The sequence below is a fragment of the Perognathus longimembris genome, chromosome 26, assembly GCF_023159225.1.
Source record: "Perognathus longimembris pacificus isolate PPM17 chromosome 26, ASM2315922v1, whole genome shotgun sequence".
NCBI classification, from domain to species: Eukaryota; Metazoa; Chordata; class Mammalia; order Rodentia; family Heteromyidae; genus Perognathus; species Perognathus longimembris.
This window is the reverse complement of record NC_063186.1, coordinates 7,324,615-7,349,518: the sequence shown is the minus strand read 5'-3', so window position 1 is coordinate 7,349,518 and position 24,904 is coordinate 7,324,615. Positions and strand designations below refer to the sequence as shown.

The 24,904-nt window shown below is 51.8% G+C and overlaps 2 protein-coding genes and 1 long non-coding RNA gene across 5 annotated transcripts in view; 2 read left to right on the top strand and 1 right to left on the bottom strand.

The window, feature by feature from the left end:
• Positions 1-12,829, top strand: part of Nek11 (NIMA related kinase 11) — a 68,498-nt gene extending 55,669 nt beyond the window's left edge. Inside the window, exons 15-17 of the mRNA XM_048334467.1 lie at positions 1,689-1,749; positions 5,944-6,034; positions 12,565-12,829. Of these exons, the coding sequence (XP_048190424.1) occupies positions 1,689-1,749; positions 5,944-6,034; positions 12,565-12,829 (417 nt within the window). The remainder of the gene's footprint in view (positions 1-1,688; positions 1,750-5,943; positions 6,035-12,564) is intronic.
• Positions 12,586-22,493, top strand: Nudt16 (nudix hydrolase 16). Of its 3 annotated transcripts, XR_007209250.1 has the most exons (5): positions 12,586-12,592; positions 20,228-20,377; positions 20,469-20,738; positions 21,284-21,531; positions 21,562-22,493. XR_007209250.1 is itself a non-coding variant. In XM_048334913.1 (4 exons), the coding sequence occupies exons 1-3, from the start codon at positions 20,240-20,242 to the stop codon at positions 21,461-21,463; spliced, it is 588 nt and encodes a 195-aa protein (XP_048190870.1). In that variant the 5' UTR covers positions 20,201-20,239; the 3' UTR covers positions 21,464-21,504; positions 21,627-22,493. The 3 variants fall into 3 exon arrangements, 1 of the variants encoding a protein (XP_048190870.1); XR_007209249.1 differs by lacking the exon at positions 12,586-12,592 and having other exon boundaries at positions 20,201-20,377; XM_048334913.1 differs by lacking the exon at positions 12,586-12,592 and having other exon boundaries at positions 20,201-20,377; positions 21,284-21,504; positions 21,627-22,493.
• Positions 15,912-19,759, bottom strand: LOC125342626. Its single transcript, XR_007209251.1, has 3 exons — positions 19,709-19,759; positions 18,029-18,247; positions 15,912-16,896 (listed from the first exon to the last, which is right to left on the bottom strand). It is a non-coding gene; the product is annotated as an uncharacterized LOC125342626 (long non-coding RNA).
• Positions 22,494-24,904: the final 2,411 nt, after the last annotated feature.

Here is a 24,904-nt window from a genome sequence, read left to right as displayed (position 1 = left end):
CCAGGCAAGCAACTCTACCGCGAAGCCACCTTCCCAGTCCCCTTGAAGGTTTCTTATGATACTGCCAAAACCCTCGACATCAATGTGAAATGTTACTCTTAGGGCCGAGATCAGATGACACGGAGAACTGGCCAGGTTGAGGTTAGTCCCGCAGTTCTCACGGGGGCCCTGCAGTGGGGCCCATCACCAGGGTCCGCCGCTGCTACAATCACTAGTCTCATGGGATCCCGACGATTGTCCAAGCAGCAGCTCACATTCCCAGAACCTTCCTTTTATGCCCAGCACTTCCTATTCTAGGTCAGCTCAGGTCTCTGGGAAACAGATGACAAGACAGAATTAGACATGAAAGGCAGAGGCTCCCGCCATGCTGACACCGTTGAGGGGAAGGAGGGAGGGAGGGAGGGAAGGAAGGAGGGGAAGAGAAGGGAAAGGAAAGCCCTGCGTCTGAACCCTTCCACCTCATCCCCAACACCCCACTCTTTTGTGACTTGGTTAGGGAGATGTTCAACTTTATTCTCTCAATTTCCAGAGGCCTCCGTCGCAGCAGACCCACACACGCCTCGCCTGGCTTTATCCCCCCAGCACCTTGGAGGGCTCCGTCCTATTTTGCCACGTTAGAAACGGAGAAGCAGGGAGAATAATTAACTTGACCCCAGTCACCCGGGCACGGGTGGAACCGGAACGTGGGAACACGGCCTTCAGTTGAGCGTTTCCCATCCCAGCAGAACACGGCGCCCCGGTTTCTGCTCGTTCTGCTGGGACTGAGATGAAAAGAACACCAGAACGTCTGGAATCGCAATCAATCCGCACTAAACAAGCATATCTATATCTATATATATAGTAATATGTACTACATAGCACTATATACACATAGAGTTACATATATAATGTGGTATATGTCATATTTGTATCATAGATTACATATATCCTATTTATATAATATAGATGATATATGCATAGCGATAGAGTTATAGAAATACAGATTTTTTTATGCTAGCTATGTTGTTTGACATATTTATCTCCAGTTTGCAGAGACTATTCAGTTGGATGCAGTCCCATATAGCCAGTCTTTCATTGATATGATTCTAGATCTTTACCTAGGAAGTTTCGACTCATATGAAGGAGCCCTAGTGTTTCCTCTGTCCTTTCCTGTAATATTTTCAGAGCATCTGGTCTTATATTGAGGTCTTTGGTCCATTTGGTATTGACTTTGGTGCAGGATGATATAAGGATCTAGCTTCAGTTTCCCCCACGTGTATAGATAGCCACTTCTGCCAAGATTTTTTTTAAAAAATAAGACCTTGTCATAAGATAATTTTGCTTGCTGGGTGCCAGTGGTTCACGCCTGTAATCCTAGCTACTCAGGAGGCTGAGATCTCAGGGTCTTGGTTTGAAGCCAGCCTGGTCAGGAAAGTCTGTGAGACTCTCATCTCCAGTTAACCAGCAAAAAAGCCAGCAGTAGAGCTGTGGCTCACGTGGTAGAGCATCCACCTTGTGCAAGAAAAGCTCAAGGAAAGCACCCAGGTTCTGAGTTCAAGCCCCAGGACTAGCACGAAATAATGATGATTTTGCAACCAGAAGTTTTTGTATATTTTGTGTGGTCTACATGTAGCATGAAGAAGTTTCTGTGTTTGTAGAAACTCCCCTATCACATAGAGCGAGTAACTGTTCCTCTGCTGTTTTGACAGGACAGTGACACCGAAGCGCTGGTCAGGTGTTTGGAAAAAGTGTTGGATTGCCCCTCTCAAGGTGAGTACATTTTATCAGAGTCCACTTCCTGATTTCTGAACGGAACGCCCCCGAAGTGGAGCGCGCCCGGAAGGAATCTTAGAGACATTTTGCTCAGCTCTCCCGCACACCCCAGTTTCTCAGATGACGAGACACGAAACTGAGTGGCCCCTTGCGGTCGTGCAGTGGCCTGGACCGCGTGAGAACAGACTTGATCTCCCTTGTGGACGAGGAATCCAGCCGCCTTGTCCTGTGGCCGCAGCTTGTGCTCAGTCGGGCTGAAAGAACCCGTCACTCACTCCGAAGGTCAGGCAGTTATTGAAAGAGATTTGCTCTGAAAAACAAAGCCGGCGTCTCCTAACATGGTCAGCCTCCAGAAACGGGATTGCTGCGCTTCAAGGATAAAACCCTGTTACTTAGCTGCTGCTTTTTAAAAATCCAAATAGCATAACTGTGATAACTTCTCCTGCTAGACAATACATTCGCACCGAGTTCTTAAAGATGCTGAGATGGAAAAGGCCGAGATTTTCCTTTGTTCCTCCAAATTGTTCACAGGTGAAATGTGTGTGCCTACATTTCCTTTGCCATCGTTTCTTGCCAGCAAATGTTTATAATGCTTATGATGTTAAGTCCGAGAGAGAGAGAGCGAGAGAGAGAGAGAGCGTGCACTGGGAAGGAAGGTCCTGATTGGTTCTTAGAGTCCAACACATGAGATGGCACAGTCTTTTTATTATTATTATTATTATTATTATTATTATTATTATTATTATTCCTGGGGCTTGGACTCAGGGCCTGGGCACTGTCCCTAAGCTTCTTTTGCTCAAGGCTAGCAAGGCTAGCACTCTACCACTTGAGCCACAGCACCACTTCTGGCCTTTTCGGTGTATGTGGCACTGAGGAATCGAACCCAGGGCTTCATGCATACAAGGCAAGCACTCGACCGCTAAGCCCCATTCCCAGCACCAAAGTGTGAATGAATGGTTTTCTCTGAATGGCCAGCCCTTGTCTTAGATAACTTAGAACGACTTCTGTGATTCTTTTCAACAACCACAGAGGGAAGAGTAGATATCCTTGAGTGTTTCAGTCTAGAAACCAGCCCAACCTCATGCTGCAGATCAGAGAATTTTGTTTTGAAAGCTCAGCTTCGCCACCCTGACAGACCAGAATTACTGAAATCCCCCCGACACCGCCTTCTGTCCCCACAGGGAAAAGAGAATGACGGAAGGTCTGCCTCCCACATCTGTCTGCCTGACCTGCACCCACACTTAGCTGCCATCTTTCGGGTGAAAGCCAGACACTTCCTCTCTTCTTTCTATTGACAGCTGCTATTCTTAGAGGCCTCTTCTGGTATATTCAAAAGGAAACGACAAAAGCTTCAACCCGCCCCCCCAATCCCCCGAACTGTTGTTGTTTATAACATTCAGTTGAATATGTGTAGTGGGACATCGTCACGTGGTCGCAGTAGACCGGTGACCATCATTTCCTGCGTGAGATGGGAGGAGAGCGTATTCCAATGGCGTAGGCCCGGGGTGCTTTCTTGTTGCCGCGTAGATGCTCTGTGCAGACACCCTAGGGGTGAGGGAGGCAGTGCGAGCTTGCCTTGGGCCTTGTCATTCATTCGTTCATTCATTCATTCGTTCGTTTATTTGTTTGTTTATTTGTGGTCCTGGGGCTTGAACTCGGGGCCTGGGCAGAAATGTGAGCTTGACAAGCTTTGGCCAAACCAGTGGGGAGCTCCTGGAGCTGGGGTGCTGGCCTTGGGTGAGGTAGCCCCTGCAGGGAGCCAGGCTGGAGGAGGTAGGGGAGGTGGGAGGGAACAGTCTCCCTCCCTGGGGCTTTGGGGCAGTGTAGAGAAGGTGGGGGTGGGGGGCAGCCCGCTTGGCAGACTGAGGTTCAGCGGCATCCCAGGGTGAAGGCCCCCGGGGGTGGGGTGGGGTGGGGTGGGGAGCTTCACTCGGGTTTTGTCAGCTAATCTTCCTGCAGAATAGAAGCGCTTTCTCAGTGCCCTGCTGACGCTGGGCCCTTTCCCCAACGGGCAGCGAGCGGGGCGGTTGGGATCTGGAGAGGCCGAGAAGCGAGATGGGCATATGTGAGATCTTCCCCCAGAGTTCAACCTTTTGGGAGGAAGCGGACTTAGAAAGCCATGCAACCCCTCCCGCGGACGGGCGGCTCGATGGCTGGGAGGGGCATCCACCCCACGCCCCGTCCTAGCTCCGCCCCCTTCCCCTTCCAGCTCTGTGGCCTTTGGCGAGTCGCACGGCCTCTCTTGGCCTCAGTCTCCCCATCTGTAAAATGGAGTCATCCTCCGGTGGCCTCCGGCTCCCCATCACAGTCCTTCTCCATCTCCGCCTACTACGGCCAGCCCCGCAAAGGCAGTCTTCTCCTCGCACCTGGCCAGGCTCCTCCCTTTCCCGGGTGCCGGGGACCGTGTTGAGGCTGTACTTTCAGACCTGAGTAACTGCAGCCGAGGCCGAAATAGGGACTCTCCAATCCTTGATGGCTCTGAGCGGCTCTTCTATCACGTCCCATGCAGTCCACAGGGGCAGTGCGGCAAGGGTGGGATTCCCGAGCACGCACACCCCCAGTGTGGGAAGGGGATCCCTGCCCAAAATGGCCGCCCCAGGTCCTAGAATCAGTCCTCTGACCTACCCCCCAGGGCAGGACAGAGCGCAAAAGGCACTGGGCGTGTTCAGAACAGTATGGCCGTAGACCGTGGCCCCGGGCTTTGGTTTTAGGACGGCAGTCATTTGTCCAGCAACTTTAAAGGCGCCATTTCAGAAGGAACTTTTGGAAGAAATAGAAAAAGACATTCTCTCTCTCTCTCTCTCTCTCTCTCTCTCTCTCTCTCTCTCTCTCTCTCTCTCTCTCTCTCGCTGTTGCTGCTGCTAAAATGTCAGAACCATCAAGCTGTCACTCCTACGGGGGGGAAAAACAGCTCTGCTGGTGAAAGATCAGAGAAGTGGGAGGGATCCTGACAATATTATCATTACAAGCTGAGCTTCGCCTTCTCCAGAAGCACAACTTGGAGTTGCTCAGTGCCTCTCTACCTCAGTCTGCCGTCATCTCGTTGTCAAAGCATCTCCCTGGGGGTGCAGTCAAGTGTCAGCACCCCCAGCCTTCGGTATCACAGGTGGGAAAGAGACTGGCATTGCGCAGTGCTTGTGATGTTTGTCCTCGGAGCCCGCTGTTTGCCGCTTCGTATTTGCTTCCTTTGATTGCTTGTTGCCTTGGTTAGTACCCATAATATCTTCCCTCAGAAACTCTGTCCCTGACCTGTGTTTAATGCCAGCGTATTGAATATTCGAAGTGAAGAAAGGCTATCAGCTTAATGAAACCACTACCTTAGGGAACTGAGCTGGGTGCCGGTGACCTGTAATCTGAGGGTCACAGTTCAAAGCCAGCCCCCACTGGAAAGTCCATGAGACTCTTGTCTCCAGTAAACTACTCAGGAAAGGCCAGACGAAGTGGTGCAGTGGCTCAAGCGGTAGAGCGCTAGCCTTGAGCACAAAGAGGCTCAGGGACAGAGCCCAGGCCCCGAGTTCAAGCCCCAGGACCCCCCCCCCCCCCCAAAAAAAAGGAAGTCTTTCTCTTGAAGGGCTGTCTCTTTCCCTTCAGATCCAGCAACTTTGCATAAGTGCCTCCAGAGTCTCCCAGGAGAAAATGTAGCTCTCAGCAGATTTCTTAAGACCTCAGCCTTCAGGAACAACTCTTCTCCTTCTGAGGGCCACCTTTTGTCATTCTGTTTCATTCTCCTGAAAGTCAGGGCTCCGGTGACCCCCCAGATCAGCACTGTGAAATGAGCTACTACCCAGATATGAAATGAAGGCACAGGAGAGGCTAAGCTTATTACAAATGGTTCCTAGTCATTGACACAATTATCCATACCTGCCAAAGACTGGCCAAAGACTCCCCAAGAATGCTTGCTTTGTGCAGAGACGTTTCAGGGTTTCCCCACACGGCAAGCTCATGTCCTTTTTTGAGACAGGCCTTTGGTCTTGAAATTCTTCGTGTGAACCAGAACTGTAAATAATCTTATCGTCGGGAGTAAATTTCCTTAATGTGCATGTAATAATTGAATTTCTCTCTAATTTAGAGTGCAGCATTACCTGGGGCAAGGGTGAATGAAGCTTCTGTGTTCTGGTTGTCCTTGAAAGTCGCCCCCAAGCTTGCAGAAGTGCCGATGAAGTCACTAAAGGCTGCGCATTGATTTTTCAGACACAAGGACCACTACCAGTATGGCGGCAGGCCTGTCCCCCCGGCCCCCGGCGTTCAGCAGTGTGACGGCCAGGATGAAGCACATAAGAGAGTGAGTTGCCCCCCGCAGGGTGCGGCCAGGGAGCCGTGCACGCCAAGCTGCCCAACAGGGCACCTGAGGCTGTAGGGCCGGGAAGGTGGCTCAGTGGTAGAGCGCTCGCCTAGCATACATGAAGCCCCGGGTTCGAGTCCTCAGCACCACAGACACAGAAAAAGCCAGAAGTGGCGCCTTGGCTCAGGTGGTAGAGCGTTAGCCTTGAGCAAAAAGAAGCCCAGGGACAGCGCCCAGGCCCTGAGTTCGAGCCCCAGGACTGGACCCCCTCCCCCGCCCCAGATTCCCTAAGGCTAATTTGCTGAACACAATGCCCACAATTGCTCGACTCTGCAGTTGTAACAGTAGCCAAGGGCAGTGTGTATGAAATGGACATGTCATATGAATTGCAGGCATCACAGAAATTATTCCCCCTCCCTCTTGTTTAATTAATTTATTTCGTATTGGTGGTCAAACCCACGGCCTTGTATAATCTAGGCAGATGCTCTACCACTGAACTATACCCTGAGCTCCTTTTTTTCCCCTGCAGCTATCTAAAAACAAATAGGTTTAAAAAAAAAAAAAAACTAGGCTTGGTGGTCATCCCTATAATCCCAGCGGTGGGGCATGCTGAGACAGGAGGGTTGCAAGTTCAAGGCCAGCCTGGACTCCATAGTGAGATTCTGTTCTGTCTCAAAAAATAATAAATAAATAAACAAGCAAACCAAAAAAACCCCACCTTAGACACAGCAGTTCCGTATTTGGCAGCCGGGAGAGGGTATGGATTGCAACACAGACAGCAGCCTGGCTGCCGCCCGTGGGCCGTCCATGTCACGGGACCTCCGTGTCACTGTCTGCGCGTCTCAGATGGGTTAGGCATGTCCTCCTGATGAGGAAGTGAGTCCAGGTTCCGACCGCAGACAGGAAGACAGCCTGTGATAAAACAGGGTTCCACTAGAGCTCCTGAGGGGCCCAGACTCGGGGCTTGGACCTCACCCCGGCAGTGGTTCTTATTACTCTGCTTTAGCCAGACTTCTGTCTGAAATGGCTTGCCATTCCCTGCCATTTCTTCACCACGGGAGGCCTGTTCCACAGAGCGTGCAGTTTCGCACACTGACCGGCCCAGGGGACGCTTGAGAGCAAACCTCCCGCCCCAGCCTCTGAGTGCCCCCCCACCCCAACCCCCCAAGCCCTCCTGCCTCTCCACCAAGGAAATGTTTCGACAGCTCCCGACCCCACCATCTTGTTTACAAGGGATCACCGCTGAGCCAGCCACTGTGAAGAGCTTAATGAGAAGGACAATAAAGCTGGGGGCTTCTCATCCTCAGGTTAACCCTCCAGGGTCAAGGTCTCCCCATGATTGAAAGAGAAAGACTGACTTGAAGAGCACGGGAGCCAGCTCTCCCAGACTGAGCCAATTACCGGGGTTGACCTCGGCATGGCTCATGGAACTGGCCGGCAGCTTCTGCAGCTGGCAAATGGTTGACTCCAACCCTCAGCACGCCACTCAGCCACGCTGTTCCGTGACCTCGGTAAGACCTTCCAGTCAGCCTGACAGGTCGGCGAGGAAACCACCGCGAGCGCTCCCCAGCCTTCCGGCACGCGGGGAGGAAGCCTGAGCAGACCCAAGAGGAGCCCCCCCGGCCGCACCAAGCACGCAAGCCCATTCTGAGCCCCTGTTCTGAAGCCCCTCTGGGTTGCCCGCATGCTAGAACCTTCCATGATCCTCAACATACACGACATATGCCATGTCCCCCCAAAGCAGAAGCCGTGTTGGGTCTGTCATGAAGGTAGGGTCGCACCCCTCTGGGCTAAATGAAAGCAATAGCACTTGGGTTTGCTTTTGCAGACACAGCACCCTCAGGCTTCCAATAAATAAGGGTTCTGGGAGGTTGAAAATCTCAGCCAAAACCCGGGGCCCAGTCCACACCTAGATCTGGGGATACTCTGTGTACTTCATTTCCCAGTGAACTGACTATGAGAGATGAACGTACAGCCTCGGAAGTTCAAAGATCAATAAACCACAAGCAAGTGAAACAGACCTCACAGTGAAAGACGACAGCGTAAGAAGGAAAAAAGAGATGAGAGACTAGAAAGCAAAACCCGAAAGCTTGATTACACTGTGAACAAACAGCATGTGGGGCTGGGGATATGGCCTAGTGGTAGAGTGCTCGCCTCATATACATGAAGCCCTGGGTTCGATTCCTCAGCACCACATATATAGAAAAAGCCGGAAGTGGCGCTGTGGCTCAAGTGGTAGAGTGCTAGCCTTGAGCAAAAAGAACTCAGAACTCAGGGCTCAAGCCCTGAGTCCAAGCCCCAGGACTGGACAAAAACAAAGCAAAAAAAAAGAAAAAGAAAAAGCAGCACGCTGGTGGAAATGCAGAAGGGAATTTGGAAATATCGACCAAAATTATCCTCTGACTAAGCCCTCTTCCTTCTAGAAATCTGTATCTCAAAGGTAAACTGGTACTAAAACCACAAGGGGCGTGTGTGTACATGCCAGATTCTTAACACGTAGGAGAGATGAATTCATTTGGACCGATTTGTATAAATAGAGAAGGAAAAGCAGTAAAGTGCTAAACAATAAGAGCAAGAGACGACGGTAAGGGATCAAGGATAGAATCTAGTTTTCCTCAAAATGTTTCGTTGTAGATTCAAACGTATGAAGACATATAATGAATGAAATAAATGAATTTTTTTTAAAAATCAAAGTAAACCATATTGCTGCATATTCCCACACTGTGATTCAGCCAAGTACAGACCAGCACGCCCAGGATCTTTCGACTGCCTGGTTTTATGTAACTGTAGCCTTATCCCCTTCAGTTTGCCCTTCCCATCCCCACTCTCGCTGCTTCTATGCATTACATTTTTATTTTGTTTAGATTCTGCGTGAGGTGACATCACGCAGAATTATTTTTCTCTGTGTGCCTGGCTTGTTTCACTTAGGATAAGTTTTCTAAGTTTATCCATATTAATTAGAAATGGTGCAGTCTCTTCATTCAAGACACACACACACACGGACACACACACACCACCATTTCTTTATTCGTTCGCCTGTTGATAAACAGTCGTGTCATTCCCATCCATTGCCTTGCTCCTGTGTTTTCGGCCCTCAGCGCAGTGGCCCTCGTCTTTTTCTGGGTATGGACATCCGAAGACCATTCTCAGAGAGCTGCTTGTTTTCTTTCCACACATGAGGTAGACAGCCATTCTGTGGTTCTCATCAACCACAGCCAGATTTCCTAGAAGAGTGTAGAAGCATCAAGCCTCCCTGATTTTTCTACTGAAATAGAACTTTTAAATGAAAATGAAAGCAGGAATCAAGCATGCAAACAACCTAATTGCTAATCACCATATTTGAAACGATCCCTCATTAGAGCAAAACTTAAAGCGAGCACAAGCATATTAGAACTTTGGGCATGTGCCATTCGTTTGTCTCTCTCACTCTTAAAGCTATGCCCACACGTCCTCTTTAGAGACTCGTCGTTCTCAAATGAGCACCTCCCCTCTGCCCCATGTAACGCACGGGGTGAGCTGTAGTTTGGGGGCACCCTCGGGACTGAAGTGAAGGCCCTTAGGACGAGGACATTGCCAGCCTAACAACACCAGGCATTATGTAGACCAGGGGAATTTGCAAGGGCTCTGTTGGGCAGAACTTGTCCCCAGACTTTTCAAGGTAGAAGCAGTAAATGTGACCCAGTTCTACCGTAAGGGCTGTGCAAGAGCGAGGAAATAAGCGTTAGTCTGAGCTCACGGCGGGGGTGGGGGGGGTGGAGGGGGGGTCACGGTCCAAACAGCCATGCATGCACAGCTACGTGAGGATCTGCCTAGCAGCACGCACTTGAACCTACTTAATGCAACTTCTCTTTCAGAATTTATGCTGCAGAAATACTTGTATAAGGGCTGGGAACGTGGCCCAGTGGTAGAGTGCTCACCTCGTGTGCATGAAGCCCTGGGTTCGACTCCTCAACACCACACATATAGGAAAAAAGCCAGAAGGGACGCTGTGGCTCAAGAGGCAGAGTGCTAGCCTTGAGCAAAAAGAAGCCAGGGACAGTGCTCAGGCCCTGAGTCCAAGCCCCAGGACTGGCACGCGCGCACACACACACACACACACACACAGATGTTCGTGTGCTTATGTAGTGAGTTCTCTGGATTTTACTGTTAACTAAGAAAAAAAAAGATATGGAACAGTAAGCCTGGCGTGAGCCCACCTTTGTTTTTAGTGTGTGCATATGAACTCACATATACACACTAATATAGTCATCTATACGTATCAGTTAGTAAACTATAGTCAATTGACTATGCTTACATTCTCTGGGATACTCTACAGCCACTGCAAACACTATTTTCACATACTAACTTGGGATAGTCTCGTGATCGAATACTAACTTGAAAATAGTCAGAACATTACCATCACAACCTTTTTCAGCCCTCTCTTCTTGAACATTCTCCAATGTTATTAAATGCCCCCGAAACTCATTAATTTCTTTATAATGGAATATTCTTCTAGATTGTTTTCAGCTTTTCCAACCCATATATAATGTTGACATCAGCATAATTTTTTTTAAACCTAATGCTACTTCCAATCCCCAGGCTCTTTCCTAAGATAAATGTCTTATAATTACAAGGTCACAGGATACGACCTTTACTATAATTACTGACTCACAGGCCGGACCCTGGGTACTTAGGGCCATAAAGATTGGTAATGTAATACAAGTTTTGCTGATACTGTTGCCTCTTAAAAGTCACCATGTAGTCAGCAGACTCATAAACTAGAGAATAAAGCCCGTCATTCAGGCCTAGAGTGGATAACACCGAGTCACGCAGCTGGCAGAACACCCCAACTTTACAACTCAGCCTTGGGACCCAGGGCTGGGCCTGGGCATGCCACACAATACGGTGACGTGGCGAAGTCTTCCTGGAACAAAATCTCCACTTGACTGAAGACAGGAACTGCCTCTCCTGGCCTTGCTTCCTCCTCTTTACCCTCCCTCCACCTGCCACCCGTAGTTCTCACGGACCACACGGACACTGAAGGAGACCCCGGCCAAGAGGATGTCACCCACCCGGTTCCCCTCTGCAATCCATGGCCTTCCCTACCCCAAAGCCCCAACACCTGCGAGAGACCCCCTCCCTCCGCTGCCCCCCACCCCCACCCCAGCAGTCTCCACCCCATCCTCCCCTATCCAGAGCAGGTACCAGCTTCAGTTCCTGTTCTGCAAATTCACTTCAGTCCTCCTACGCCATTCATCAGAGAATGAGGTGATATGAGGTATGGATTCCCCTGGCTACAGCAGCTATTTCTCACTCTCCAGCCCTGTCCTGTGTCGCTCCCCTCCCAAGTGTCTGCCCTCATCAAGGAAAGAGGTCAGATCAAGGCATCTTGTGCATGCGTCTGAGAAAATGGTGGGAACGATCATTTTTTTTAAATTTCTGGTGAAATGCAAGGAATCTTCTCTCGTGTTCTCTGTCATCTTGCCTCAGCACTGTTTGTAAATGACAGTCACAGCAAGGTGGCCCTTAAATAGAATTTTTTTTTAATTTCATGAATCCCCAAAATACCCCACTGTATCCTTGCATAAAATATTACAGCATCTCCCGGGTGTGAGAATAAATTCACACCGCCGCCTTGCAGCGCCGGAGCACCTGTCTCTCTCTCGCGTTGGCCCAAAAGGAGTTTGTTTATGGCACAACTGATGTGTCTTCCTTGACCCATCGTTTATTTAAACTGCGCTCGCATGTGAAAACCGTCTGTATTTTATTACAGATTTATAACAGATTTTGGCATGTGTGGAGGCTCAGTGTGTTGTGTTTTTGTTTTTAAACAAAAGTTGCCCAAGAGCTGGTTGGGAGGGTTGGACTGTGCGTTCACTAAGTACACAACTCGGTAGATTCTGCAGCTCTGTCTCTCTGCCTCTCTGCCTGGGCTCCTACCCCCGTGTGCCATTACCCCGCCAGCCCTCTTACATACAGTCCGTGCCACTTAGCCTCTGAGCTGCATAAACCTCTCCTTTCGTCATACATAGCCCGTCTCAGGCATTTCCTCACAGTGACCAAAAGCACACTTAATGCAACGTGAGCGCGTGCGAATCCAGGCCAAGGCAAGAGATCATCTAAGTTACGCGCTGCTACGTTCACAGTTCCTGAGTCGTTGGAACATAATCAGCCTTATTTTGTTCAGTGTTTACAACGAGGCACCGTGGCCTATTTTTTTCCCCTCCTTTTATTTATTTTTTTGGCTGGTCACGGGGCTTGAACTCGGTGCCCAGACACTGGCCCTGAGGTCTTTTGCTCATGGGTAGTGCTCTACCACTTTGAGCCACAGCTCTACTGCCAGGCTGGCTTTGAACTGTGAACCTCAGATCTCAGCCTTCTGAGTAGCAAGGATGACAGGCGTGAGCCGCCCAACACCCTGGTTTCCCCCCCACACCTTCTAAATCCTGGTGCAACCATTTTGTTTGTATAACCAATGGTTTAAAACCAGCTTTTCTGGCAGATTCCCGCCATTTGTGACGCACCCTAAGCTTTCCTACGTTTCTTGGCAGCTCTGCTACACAGAAGCTGGGAGCGGAGGTGTTTGAAGAGGTCTACAGCTACCTGAGGCGAGCAAGGCATCTGAAAGCCAGCGAGGCCGAGGTCCAGCAGCGTCTGGAGAGGTGGGTGCCCCGGGCCAGCGACTGCTTCGAAGTGGACCAGCTCCTCTACCTGGAGGAGCAGCTCCTGACCACCGTGGCGACCAGAACCATCCCGAAGACACGGTCAGGACACGAAGACGGTCAGGGAGACACGTCCCTCTGCGAAAAACCGTGACCGGAAGTGGGTGGTGCACCCCCGAGCTGCCATCTGTACGTGCACCTCCTCCTCAGAAGGGATGTCTTGGCCCTCGAGGAGTGGCACAGCCGGTAGAGCAAAAACGGCAGACACTAAGTTCAAGTTCCTGTCTCAGACAGAAGGAAAAAAAAAAGTATTGCTTTCCCGAGGAGTACAGACGGCTGCCGGTACTTGATCCCTACCCGGAGGGAAGCTTTCTGATCAGGCTTGGTTATCCTGAAAAAGGGTTTTGCTCTGGTGTGCCCCAACACCTGGAGTGACACTCCCCAAAGTGGTTCTCATCTGTGATTTATTCCCTAAACTCATCCACGGAGTGTTGAAGACTATTTTTTTTTTTTTGATTGTGGGGCTTGAACTCAGGGCCTGGGCGCTGTCCCTGAGCTCTGTCGCTCAAGCCTAGCACTCTGCCACTTTGAGCCACAGCTCACCTTGCAGTTTTCTAGCAGTTAGCTGGAGATAGGAGTCTCACAGACTTTTCTAGATGGGCTAGCTTTAAACTGAGATCTTCAGATCTCAGCCTCCTGGGTAGCTCAGATTACAGGCGTGAGCCACCAGTGCTTGCTTGGCTTGAAGAATTTTATGCATGATAAACAGATGCATCGTGATATATATTGTGACAAAATAAATCACTTATTTTCCCCCGCGTGTAAAAGGATCTTGTTAAATGTAACCCTTCTTGTAATGATAAGGCTGCATGTCTGAACAAGAAAGGGTCCTGGTCCCGGCCCCCCAGAGCAGCCCCATGACCCACCAGATTCTAAACAGATCTGAAGAGGGGGACGAGGGTAGGTCACCCAAGTTATTAGCAAGTGTCTGAATCTCATGGATGGATTTTTATACCATTAGAACACAACAAGGCTGATGTGAACTACGGGGTCCGAAGAGGAAATTTCCTCTTCCATCTTTTCACAAACTGACCAAGCAGCATGCCTAGAGAACAGTGCCTCACATTTTAGAGATATTCCTAAGACGAGTACAAGCTGAAAAACCTCTCCATCTAGGGAATTTCTCTCCCCCCTGCATCCGACTTAGGAGAGCGGAGGAACCCTCACTCAGGCTTATCTTCCCCCTGGTTTGAGGAGGGAGTGGAAAGCAAAATCTAACAGGAGTCGAAGAACACTGAGCATTGCCACTGGGGAAAATTCTTTGTCCTTCAACTCTCCACTCTCCATTCAGAGTTGGAATTGGCAATTCATCAGATTGCAAAAGATGTCAGGGAAACTGGCTAAGGAGTTAAGGAGGTGGATGGGAAGCAGTCACTGATAGAAGAGAAATAAGAGATCTTGCTACTGTGGAAACACACACACACACACACACACACACACACACACACACACACACACACTCCATGAATGCCAGTTGGTCTTTCTACTTTCCGTTTATGCGAAGGAAATGCCACCAGCTATTGTGGGCAATACTGCGATCAAGCAATCAAAGGAGAGTGATGGAAGTGAATTATTTAGTGTCCGCTTGGGCTGAGCTAGGAGCAAAAAAGCCCTAGGTCTAATCGGAAGGAGTCTGGACTTCACAGTGGGCTTGGGAGCAAGGAGCCTGACAAGTTAAGCTGTCAACCAAGGAGGGAAGCAGTCTCTTTGAAGATGGGTGAGATCCCAGCGATTATGTCAGAAGGGAACAGGCCAGCAAGTTAATAAAGGAACAGGAAGGAGGCAAAGGAGCTGCTATGTTTGTGTGGGGTAGGGGGGGAGAAAAGTAGGATTGCAGGTGGGAGCCACCAGCACCTGGCTTCGTTATTTTATATATATATATATGTTTGTTTTTATTAATCTGCCCAGAGAATGAAGTGGTCTCTGAGATCGTCTTGGAGTCTATAGTCTAGCTTTTAAAGCTATCCTCAGGAGATCTGATCTGGGGGTGTAGGATGAGGTACACGCCCCAAGACCAGATGCCAGCCTTGGGACTATGTCTCCGAGTCACGGGTCTTGCTGTAGTCACGGAGAGAGAAGAAGTCGAAGAGCAGACTGCCCGGTTTGCTTGAAAGATGATTCATCTTGAGCGTCCCAGCATGGGGGAGAGAGGAAAAGGAAATAAGGTCGCTCTGAGTCCTTGTATAAAGATCAACCAGAAGTTACACCATTACCACAGCCCAAGGCATAAAAACACTTCTAGGCACTTTCCGCTGCCACCCGACTAGAAATCCACGACTGAAAGTGGCTTTGAAGAGGCAAGTGAGTGACTTTCCAGGCCAGCTTTGCCTCCTACCCCAGCGTGGCAGCCATTTTCCATCCTGGTAACCTGCCCCAGGAACCTTGATCGATCCTCTGTTCTTGAGGATTCTCAATTCTTCCCTGGGCTCCTCAGAAAACTGAGGTTGCAATCTAGTCTCCATTTTGAGGTAGTAAGAGGAGATTAGGTCTGAGGACTGCGGCCATTGGTGAGTGAACGATTCATGGATTATCTCGAGAGAAAATGCGTTGTAAGTCACTTTGGCTTTGTCTCCCACAGGGTCCCCTCTGCCCCTGGGATATCCTACACCACCTTGGGCACTCGCAGAGAGTGCCCACCAGCCAGGCTGCCTCCCAGCCTCCACCACCATGATGGGAAAGAGTCCTCCCTTAGGAAGGACCTAGGCTGTAGTGAGGGGGAGTTAGGCCTCCTCAGCTAGGTAGAGACTATGGCGGCCAGCATGGGCCCCAACGGATGGAGAGGGGGGAGGGAATGACTCAGCAAAACACTGGGCGGAGGATGACTCAGCAGGAGGCCAGGAACCAATCAGGAGGCTCCCCCTCGGAGCATGTCTACTTCCTGGCCAATGGAACCAGGAGCATTGCCTTAAGAGGGCGGGGCCTCCTATGGAAGGGGGGGGGGGAAACAGGATGGTTATATATAAGGGGTCTGGTCAGAGTCCCCTGTGCCTACACAGTGGGCGTAGACCACGAATGCCCTTCTCTTCCACCCAAAGGGATCCAGTGGTGAGAAAGGTATTGCCAGGCTTTATTCAAATGCAAATCGTAACCTTTACCTTGAACTTCAAGAGAAGACAAAGTTCCATTTTTTAATGGTTTACGACGGAAAGCAGCAAGCTACGTAAAAGAGTATCCTAATAAGCCCCATTGTGAACCCAACACCTAGCTACCTTCAAAAATCTTATTTTATTTATGGCCAGTCTTATTTTATTTATAGCCCCCTCCCTCCCAAGTCTCGACTCCCTCATTGGATTATTTTTAATGATGTTATCAATATTTCAAGATATTTCCCTAAATGACAACCTTTTAAGTAGCCAGACTACTGGTATTGTAAGAGGTACTTAAATTGCTTTCGCTAGAAAGCCCCGGCTCCTCGCTTGAGCCCAGGAATGAACTCAAAGCAGGAGACGAGTTCAGCATCACGGCTACCATCTTGTCTCTGGATCCTTGGAGTCACTGTGGAATCCAGGAAGGGGTAGGGACTGCTGGGTAAAGGTCTTTATGGGGGTTGAGGAAGAAAAAAAACTACACCTAAGGATCAAAAGGCCTTCCTAGGGACAGGCTGATACAATCAGGCTGATAATAACTGATAACTTCCAGTGTCTCTCCTCAATCAGGACCAAAATAATGATCAACCAAATCATCCTTTGCCCAGGACTGTTAAATTATTACGCAAACCTCTCACCCCTGTCCTGACTCTGTTTAGATCCAATGTTAGAACGCTGAACATGACTAAAGATGGCCTTTTCCTCTGCCTTCCTATACCACGTTAAGAGGTCTTCACCATCGCACACATTTTTATTTGATGTTTAGAGGTGACCTGACGTGGAACCCCAGGACGGGCCGGGGGGGGGGGGGTGCTAAAATCCTGCTTCCACGACCACACCTAAAACAGTTATCGATCCTTCCTATATATCAAATACTCCAAATGCAAATGTCCCCACTGTGTTCTTTTTCTAACTTTGCCTGACTTGTTAAGGCAAATGGTCCAGTGTCTGCAGTTGATACATCCGTGAAGAGATGGATTCCAGACTGGGGTGTCTTTTCCACTCACAGTTCAATTATTGAAGAACATTGCCCTGTAAACTTCCCTTCAGTCTGGTTCTTAATGATCAGACGTTCCTGATTAAAAAAATAAATAAATCTTAGTTTTATGTTTGCAGGAAAATTGTTGAGGACAGAGAAATCCCACATGTTTCCCCTGCTAACATGTTGCGTTGGTGTGCTCTGTGTACAGCAAGGAGTGTATTTCTCATTTATTATTAACCAAATTCCTGCTTTGCTCAGATTTCCTCTGTTATGATCGATGGTCCCTTTTTGCTGCCAGGGTATCGCCTATCACCGAGTGTTGACTTGCTTTCTTGGTCAACTCAACATGCCAGTTTATGAGCACAGTGCACCTCCTTCCATGTCACCCCTTCTACCATGCCTTTCATCTTTATAACTTTCAGGCACTGGGGCCACATTCTTGCTAGGCAGGCTCTCCATCAGCCTCTGGGACATTTCAGCAACCAGGCTCTCTCTGCCCTATCTGGGCACTGTTTATTTGGAATCAATCCGCTTTCTGAGGTCTCGGGAGCCAGTGAGGGGCAGGAGGATAAGAGAGGGGGCTCCTTTCAGCCGCTGACCCCTGGGGACACTGGGATAAGCCTCTCCTTATCTGGAGAGTGGGGCTGTGTTTCCTGGGGAGAGGGTTAATGGAAGGAGAGAGATGGTCAGCACTGTGTCAGCAGTTCCCGCTTGCTTGTTGGCACTCGGGAAAGTGGTTTTCTATGAACTTCGATTTATTGTAGGAAAGTAGTCAAATCTTACATAGCCTCAAAATACAGATGAACAGGGGTCAGGAAGGTACAAGCAGCTGAAAAAATAACATTTTCCCTGCTATGAAAACTTTCAGTTGGCATGGGAAGTGCTGAGATTGGTTGGGATTGTACACAGACCAAGATGGCACCTGTATGGTCATCCTCTTGGGACTTAAGCATTTAAGCTTAGGACGTTGTGTCTGGACCTCTGGAGGAAGGGCCTTTTTTTTGTTTTTTTGTTTTTTTCTTTTTCTTTTTTTGTACTGGGGATCGAACCCAGGGACGTTGCACTTGCTAGGCAAGCGCTTTGCCACTGAGCTACATCCCAGCCCAAGGGCCTCCTCCTGTCCCTTGCGCAGAACAGACTTTTGTTGACAGGGCAGTCTTCGGGGGAGAGGTTTAGCTGAAGTGTTCGCTTGGCACGAAGCTGTTAGGTGAATAGTGTTTCTTACCTTTCTTTTCTTCCATCCTTAGACCTTGTAACTGAACATCAAACCGCTCAGAAATTTTCTCTCAGCAGTTTCAACCATGTCTCCTGAATTGCTCTGGAGGTAAGATCTGCTTTCGTGACTCTTTCAGACATCAGCCATTCACTGAGTAGCTAGGATCCCGGGGCTAGTACCAGATCCAGACTAGATGTCTAAGAGCTTTTGGCAGTTTGTAAGCTGCTCCTGCTTGAAGAGAGATGAAGGAAGTAAGTGCCGCTGTCCAGTCACCAGAGTTCCTGCCAAGTTTATATTCTCTTGATCAATGCACGTGGACTTCTCAAAACAACCCAGAAGCATAGCACAGACGATGGGGGAAAATGTAATAGGAAACGACTGTGTCGGCGTCTATCAAATCATGAGGAATGTCAAAAGGAAGAGCGCCATAAGGAAAATGAATGAGAACATCTTCTCCGTGCCCTAAAAGCCAGCATGCAGATACCCATCATGACACACAACTTTAAAATACAACCGGTCCCCGGAGGCCAGCCAGCTCTTGTGGACCAGAGGTGCTCCGTAATTATGTACTCAGGGTTGATCCCTGTAATAGATTTTGTCATCTGTCAAATTTGGTCATTTTCGCTTTCCTCCTTGTTATGTTTTTTTTTTTCCTGCCAGTACTTGAAATGGTCCACATTATTTTTAAATTGCTAGGTTATGAATTTCACCTTTGTGTCTTTTTTTCTTTTTGGTCCACCGAGCTGCTTGAACTTAGGGGCCTGGATGCTGTCCCTTAGCTTTTCTGCTCAGGGCTAGCGCTCTACCACTTGGAGCCACAGTGCCATTTCTCATTTTGTGGTGGTCTGACGAGCTAGGATTACAGGTGTGAGCCACCCACCCATGCCTGGCTTTTGCTTGCTCGCACATGCGTGCGTGCACACACACATATTTGTTTTTGTCAGCCCTGGGGCTTGAACTCAGGGCCTGGGCACTGTCCCTGAGCTTCCCAAGGATGATCACTTTGAATTCTTGTCCTAGCAGATAATTATGAAGTTGGAGCGGCTTTCTAGGCAGGTGACTCAGCCTCCTGCCTCCAGCCTCGGCTACTGGCGCTTGGCCTCAGGGTGCTAGAGCAGGGCCCGCGGGTGCCCAAGCGGGACAGCCAGCCTTCTCTCCTTGGGGTGCCGAGACCTGATGTGTGTGGCTGAGTTCCAAATCCTGGGCACTGTGACCCGCTCTCACTCCAAGCGTGGCACCTGGCGGCGTCCTGAGAGGCCGGTGTCGTCTCCACTGAACAGGTGAGTGCTCCAGACCTGATGGCTGGGGGGTCCTAAGGTCCCGGGGCTACATCCCAGGGTGAGTTCTGGGCTGCGTTTCAGGCTGGGATGTCACGTCGGGGGCCTCCGGGGGGTGGGGGTGGGAAACTGCCTCCTTCTGTCCTCGGAGGGTCCTGGGATCACCCTGTTTCTCAACCCCGGACACCGGGTGGCCCCCACCCCCCAGCACTGCGGTAGGACAGCCCACCCGTCTGTACCCCTCAGAACTAAAGAGGTGTGTGCACATCGAGTGGGTCCCAAAACATCCCAGAGCAGCAAGGGGGTGGGGGGTGGGGGGGTGTCTCCGTCTCCCACCCCTCCTCACCTCCTGCGTCAGGCATTTCAGCCCCAGTGGAACAGAACCCACCCCATGGCTGCCGGCATCCCTCACCGGGGCCACGAGCCCCACCAGGCAGGGCGGCGCCTACGTCCCCCCAACCCCAGGCTCCACACGTGGTGAGGAAGCCACGCCGAGCCAAAGGCGGCTCGTGGGCCTCCCACCCGTGGGTGACGGGGTCCCCAACGCCGGCCGCACGTCCCCTCGAGTCCCCCGGGCCGGCCCGGAACCCCGGCGGCTCCAGCTGCGGCGTGGGGCGATGACGTCAACACCTCGCCTTTCCCGGTCCCGGCGAGAGGACCAATCCCGAGGAAGCTTTCACTTCCAACGTCCCTCCCCCTCACCGCCCGCCTGCAACCTCCACTCTGATTGGCTGGCACTCGGGCGCCGCGTAGAAGCCCCGCCCTAACGCCTCTGGGAACCGCCCCCCCCGAGGCCCTTCCGGGATTGGCTCTGGCTCCCGGCCCGGCCTCCCATTGGTGCAAAGTGAGCCCCACCCCCCGCCGCGGCTCCACCCACCGCGCTCCTGACCACCTGCCCGGCCCGGCCCGGCCCGGGTTGCCGGGTCCGGAGCGTCGCGCAGCCATGGCGCTGGGCTGCAAGGTGGAGCTGGCCGAGGCCCTGGCGCTGGGGCCGGGCTGGCGGCACGCCTGCCACGCGCTGCTGTACGCGCCCGACCCGAGGCTGCTGTTCGGCCGCTTCCCGCTGCGCTACGCCGTGCTGGTGAGGGGGGTGGGGGTGGGGGGTGGGGAGCGCCCGGCCCCCCGCGCCCCCCCCCCTCCGCGGCCAACCCCTCCCCGTCCTCCCCCCGCAGATGCAGATGCGCTTCGACGGGCGCCTGGGCTTCCCCGGCGGCTTCGTGGACGCGCAGGACGGCAGCCTGGAGGACGGGCTGAACCGGGAGCTGCGCGAGGAGCTGGGCGAGGCGGCCGCCGCCTTCCGCGTGGAGCGCGCCGACTACCGCGGCTCGCGCCTCGGGCCCCGGCCGCGCCTCCTCGCCCACTTCTACGCCAAGCGCCTGTCGCCCGAGCAGCTGGAGGCCGTGGAAGCCGGCGCCTCGCGGGCCAAGGACCACGGGCTGGAGGTCGGGTCGGGTCCCGGGGGGGCCCCCCGCCCCCTGCCCGGGCCCGCCCGGACGCCCTGCACCCCTCCCTTCCCTCCCTCACCCCTGCCCTTCCCCGGGCCCCCTCCCCGAGGAGGGCGCCCAGAGGCCCAGTCCTCCCCAGTCGGGATGATTCTGCCCACCCGGGACTCCTGAGATCTCCTCGCTCCACTTTACCCCACCTCTGCGGAGATCTTTCCAGAACAAGTCCACCAGCTGTTGCCTACTGACGCTGATCACGCGGTCAGGCATGGCATCCGAGCCCTCCAACTTGGAGCCTCCATTAATCTGGATGCTTGTTTGGAGGTGGTGCTCGAACTCTAGGAAGCAGGAGAAGATGGGAAAGGGGCTTCTGGTTGTCGGGGTGGCGGGGAAGATGGGAGGCGGGGGACACGTTAATCACACAGCTTGTGCGAGGTCCACCCTTGAGAGCCGTTGGTTGGTTGGTTGGTTGGTTGGTTGGCAGGGCACTGGGCCGTCACAGGGTAAGCTTCAAGCCCCAAGGCCCCGTCTCCCTCCCTCCCCAGGTGCTGGGCCTCGTGCGCGTGCCCCTGTACACGCTCCAGGACGGCGTGGGAGGCCTGCCTGCTTTCCTGGAGAATTCTTTCATCGGCGCAGCCCGGGAACAGCTCCTGGAAGCCCTGGAAGACTTGGAACTCTTGGAGCCTGGCTCGCTCTCGTGCCTCAAGGCCCGAGCTCCTCAGTAGAGGCGCCTTCTGTGGACAAGGAACCTGAGATCAGGACTTTGGTACTAGGGGAGGGAGGGAGGGAGGGAGGAGGAGGGCGGGCGGACGGGCAGGAGGGGAAGGGGAAGATTTTCTCTGGGGCCTGTGGGATGATAAACGGTGTCATTTTTTTTCTTCTTTTAAGGAAAGGAGATGGGTTTTGAGTTGAGGGCCCCCCAGAACATGGGCTCATGACATGGGGACAAATATCCACAGCTCATCCCGGGCCTCAGGAGTTTTTCAGAGTCAGCCTCTCCTGTACATACAGCAGCAGCAGCCTCAGGCATGCGCACGTAAACCACACGCAGCCTGACAACCCCCTCACTGTGTCCACGGTAACCAGAGTGTGGGATTTGTGGTGTCCCTGGCTTCCTAGGGAAGGGGAGTCTCTTCCCCTTCGCCCACACAGCTACTGCCCAGGGTCTGCCCCCTCCCGAGCAGAGGAATGGGCTCCCCAATGTGGGAAGTCCTAGTCCTTCCCAGGCCTTTTCTCCCCCTGTAATTAAGTGTATAGGGACAGAGACAGCCTGGTGTTCCTGCCTGGAGCCTCTGAGTTCTAGAGTCTCTTCCCCAGGGCAGTCATCTTTGAGCCCCGCCCTTCCCAGGCCCTTCCCGGGAAGAAGCATCCATAGCTGGGCGTCCACACCCCGCTTCTCTCAACTGGTATTGGTTATGCATCTCCTAGTGCCAGGTATGGCAAGAGCTTAGAGAGCCATAGCCCTTGCGTTCATAGGCTTCAGAGCAAGTGATTGGGCAGATCGCTTCTTATAGAGCCGCACCGGAAATAGTTCAGGCTGTGGAGACCACATGGATTTTGTGCAAACCCTTAACTCTGGCGTGTCAGAATTTACCTGCACCATGCACAGATCTGTGCCTCGTGTCCCAGTGAAACGCTAGTAAAAGAGCAGGAGTGTGGCCTTGGGGCTGCAGTTCACTAAACTCTACTCTGAGAGAAAGCGGGTAATGATGCTACTGGTGATGCCGACTGACTTGAAAATAAACAAGGAGCTGACACAGCCCTGTTTGGGTATTTTGAGTCAGGTGGATTGTTCTGGAAGGCCATTCTTGGAGAACGTGGGAGCTGAAAGAGGAGAAGGAACTCATGGCTTGGGAATGCAGGACGCTTTCTGTGTGAGCCCTTCCATGGGGAGAATCTCGTAAAATACTCCGAAGCGCACTGCCTCATTCAAAAACCACATTATGTGTCAAGAGTAGCTCTTGGAGGGCTTGAACACCCTTGCTCTCTCTAGACCATGACAGGTAAAATGGCAACCTACGAGTGTGGCTCTCTAGGATCCGAAAGTAATATGTACACACACATACACGCAGCCCTTGGAATCACTTTATGAAGTAGAGACACTATTGTCTCCATAGTCCACATTAAGAAAAAGCCCAGTCAACAATATTAATACATTTTACTGAAAAGACAGCGATTTCTGTAAAGAAACCCACCTGTAGCTGATCCTGGGACTCTTCAGTAAATTGGCTCTACTGGCCTTCACACCTCGGTGAGGCTGCGCCTGGTGAAGCCCGCCTACATTCCCAGCGTGTGGGAGGCCAAACTATAGAAGGACGTACGCTAGAGTTCAGGGTCAACACCAGCTACGTAGTAAAACATAGCAAAACAACAACAACAAAATCAATACCCAAATCAGGGGGTACGGCTTAGTAATAATGCCTAGCATGAAGAGGACCCTGGGTTTGATCCTCGGCACTGAAAAAAACCCAAAACACCTCAGTTAATCATCTAATCTCTCCTTACTTACCCTCTTGAAATTATCGACGCCGTGTTCTCTCAGGTAATGAGAGTAAACATAGGACTGAAGGTAGAGCTCAGTGGTGGGAGTTCAAACCCCAGTAATGCGATGAAATAAATAAATGCAAATAAAGACAAATTACAGAGATTCTAATCTTTTTTTTTTTTTGGTCAGTCCTGGGGCTTGAACTCGCTGCCCTGGTCCCCACGAAGTGTCTTATGGAAAGGACGATCCTAGAGAAGGTGCTGGAAGCACTGTCTGGGCGAGGCCGACGCAGGTGGAATAAGGCCTTGTTTCTTTTTCTGCATCTGATGCTTGGAGGCAGAGTTGCTGCCGCCTGTGCGCAGGCGGGACCCGCGTTTTGTGTGGAGGGATCTACCCACCTGAGATTCCGGCACACTGCAGACACTAACTCGTCTCCCACACCGGGTCTGTGGGCGGTCAGGTGCTTCTCACTTGGTAGCGGGGAAGGCCGCAAAGTGACGCGCTGAAGCCGGACCCAGCGTCTCCATAGAGACCGGGGGCTTTGTGCCCGGCTCTATGAGCGACACACAGGACTCCAAGCACAGCTCCAGCGCCACTCGTCCAACTTAGAAAGCTCCAGTTGCCCCAAGCCTCTTCGAATGCCCAGTATTTACCCTTCGAAACCTAACCACCTTCGAGGGCAGGGCTGGCAACCGAGCCACCTCCGCTACAGCTCCTATGGCACTGCCCAGGATCCTGTGTTTAAATGGCTTTGGGCCCCCTTGGAATGTGACTCGGTGTCCCCCGGCATCTGTTAGGTTCTTCATAAAGTGACACGCTTCCTGGCAAGTCTTTACTCCTTCCCAGCGTGGTGAGAAATTCAGTCTAAGAATTAGCTCCTGTGAATTCTTTTCCAAGGAGTTCTCCCCCCCCCCCCAAGATTCAAGTTTCTTCTATCAGCCCTGTGACTTTGGGGCAGCCATGCTGGGTCCCGGACTCCCCATAAGTGATCTCCGCGCTTCCTAATAATGCAAAGGAAGGCTTGGTCTTCACCCCATCCACCCAAAGCACAGACGTGAGCTCAGAATGGCCTCGCGGGTCCATAACCCAATCGTCCCGCCGGGGGGGGGGGGGGGGGGAACAGGCACAGAGACGCTCGCCGTCGGGTCTTCCTGTTCCCTATAATGCCTCTCGTGACCTCTTGTAGTCGTTGGTCGTACTTGAGATTCTGTCATTCATCTTGTGTGAAGGCCTGCGTGTCCTTTAACAAGAACCGCCTTCCTAGGCCTGGCCCGCGCCTCTCGGCCTGGCCACTTGGCAGAGATCTGAGAGTCGCAGTTGGAGACTCTATCTCCAGTGAATCACCACAAAGCCAGGAGTGCAATCGTGGCTCAAGTGCAAGGCTGCTAGCCTGGAGGAAAAAAAAACCCCAAAACTCAAGGACAGTACCCAGGTCCTGAGTTCAAGCCCCAGGACTGTGTGCACACACGCACACCCGTGGCCTTTGCAGCCGCGTGTTGGGCGTGTAGCAGTAAAGCATCGTTGCTTGCTTAGCGCGGGGCTGCCTGCCCTGCCCAGACGCACTTCCGAGTCAGCACACTTGAATTTCACTTGAGCCTGGAGGGCGTTTTGCTTAAGGAAGACCAGATCCTTTTCTTTTGGTCAGTGGTGAGGCTTGAACTCAGGGCCTGGGCGCCGCCCC

What these genes read in the sequence shown, in the direction of transcription:
- Nudt16 (XM_048334913.1), top strand. Translation starts at nt 20,240, where the DNA reads ATGGCGCTGGGCTGCAAGGTGGAGCTGGCCGAGGCCCTGGCGCTGGGG. An exon ending in CGCTGCGCTACGCCGTGCTG is followed by an intron (nt 20,378 to 20,468) that starts GTGAGGGGGGTG and finishes CTCCCCCCGCAG; the next exon opens with ATGCAGATGCGCTTCGACGG. An exon ending in CCAAGGACCACGGGCTGGAG is followed by an intron (nt 20,739 to 21,283) that starts GTCGGGTCGGGT and finishes CTCCCTCCCCAG; the next exon opens with GTGCTGGGCCTCGTGCGCGT.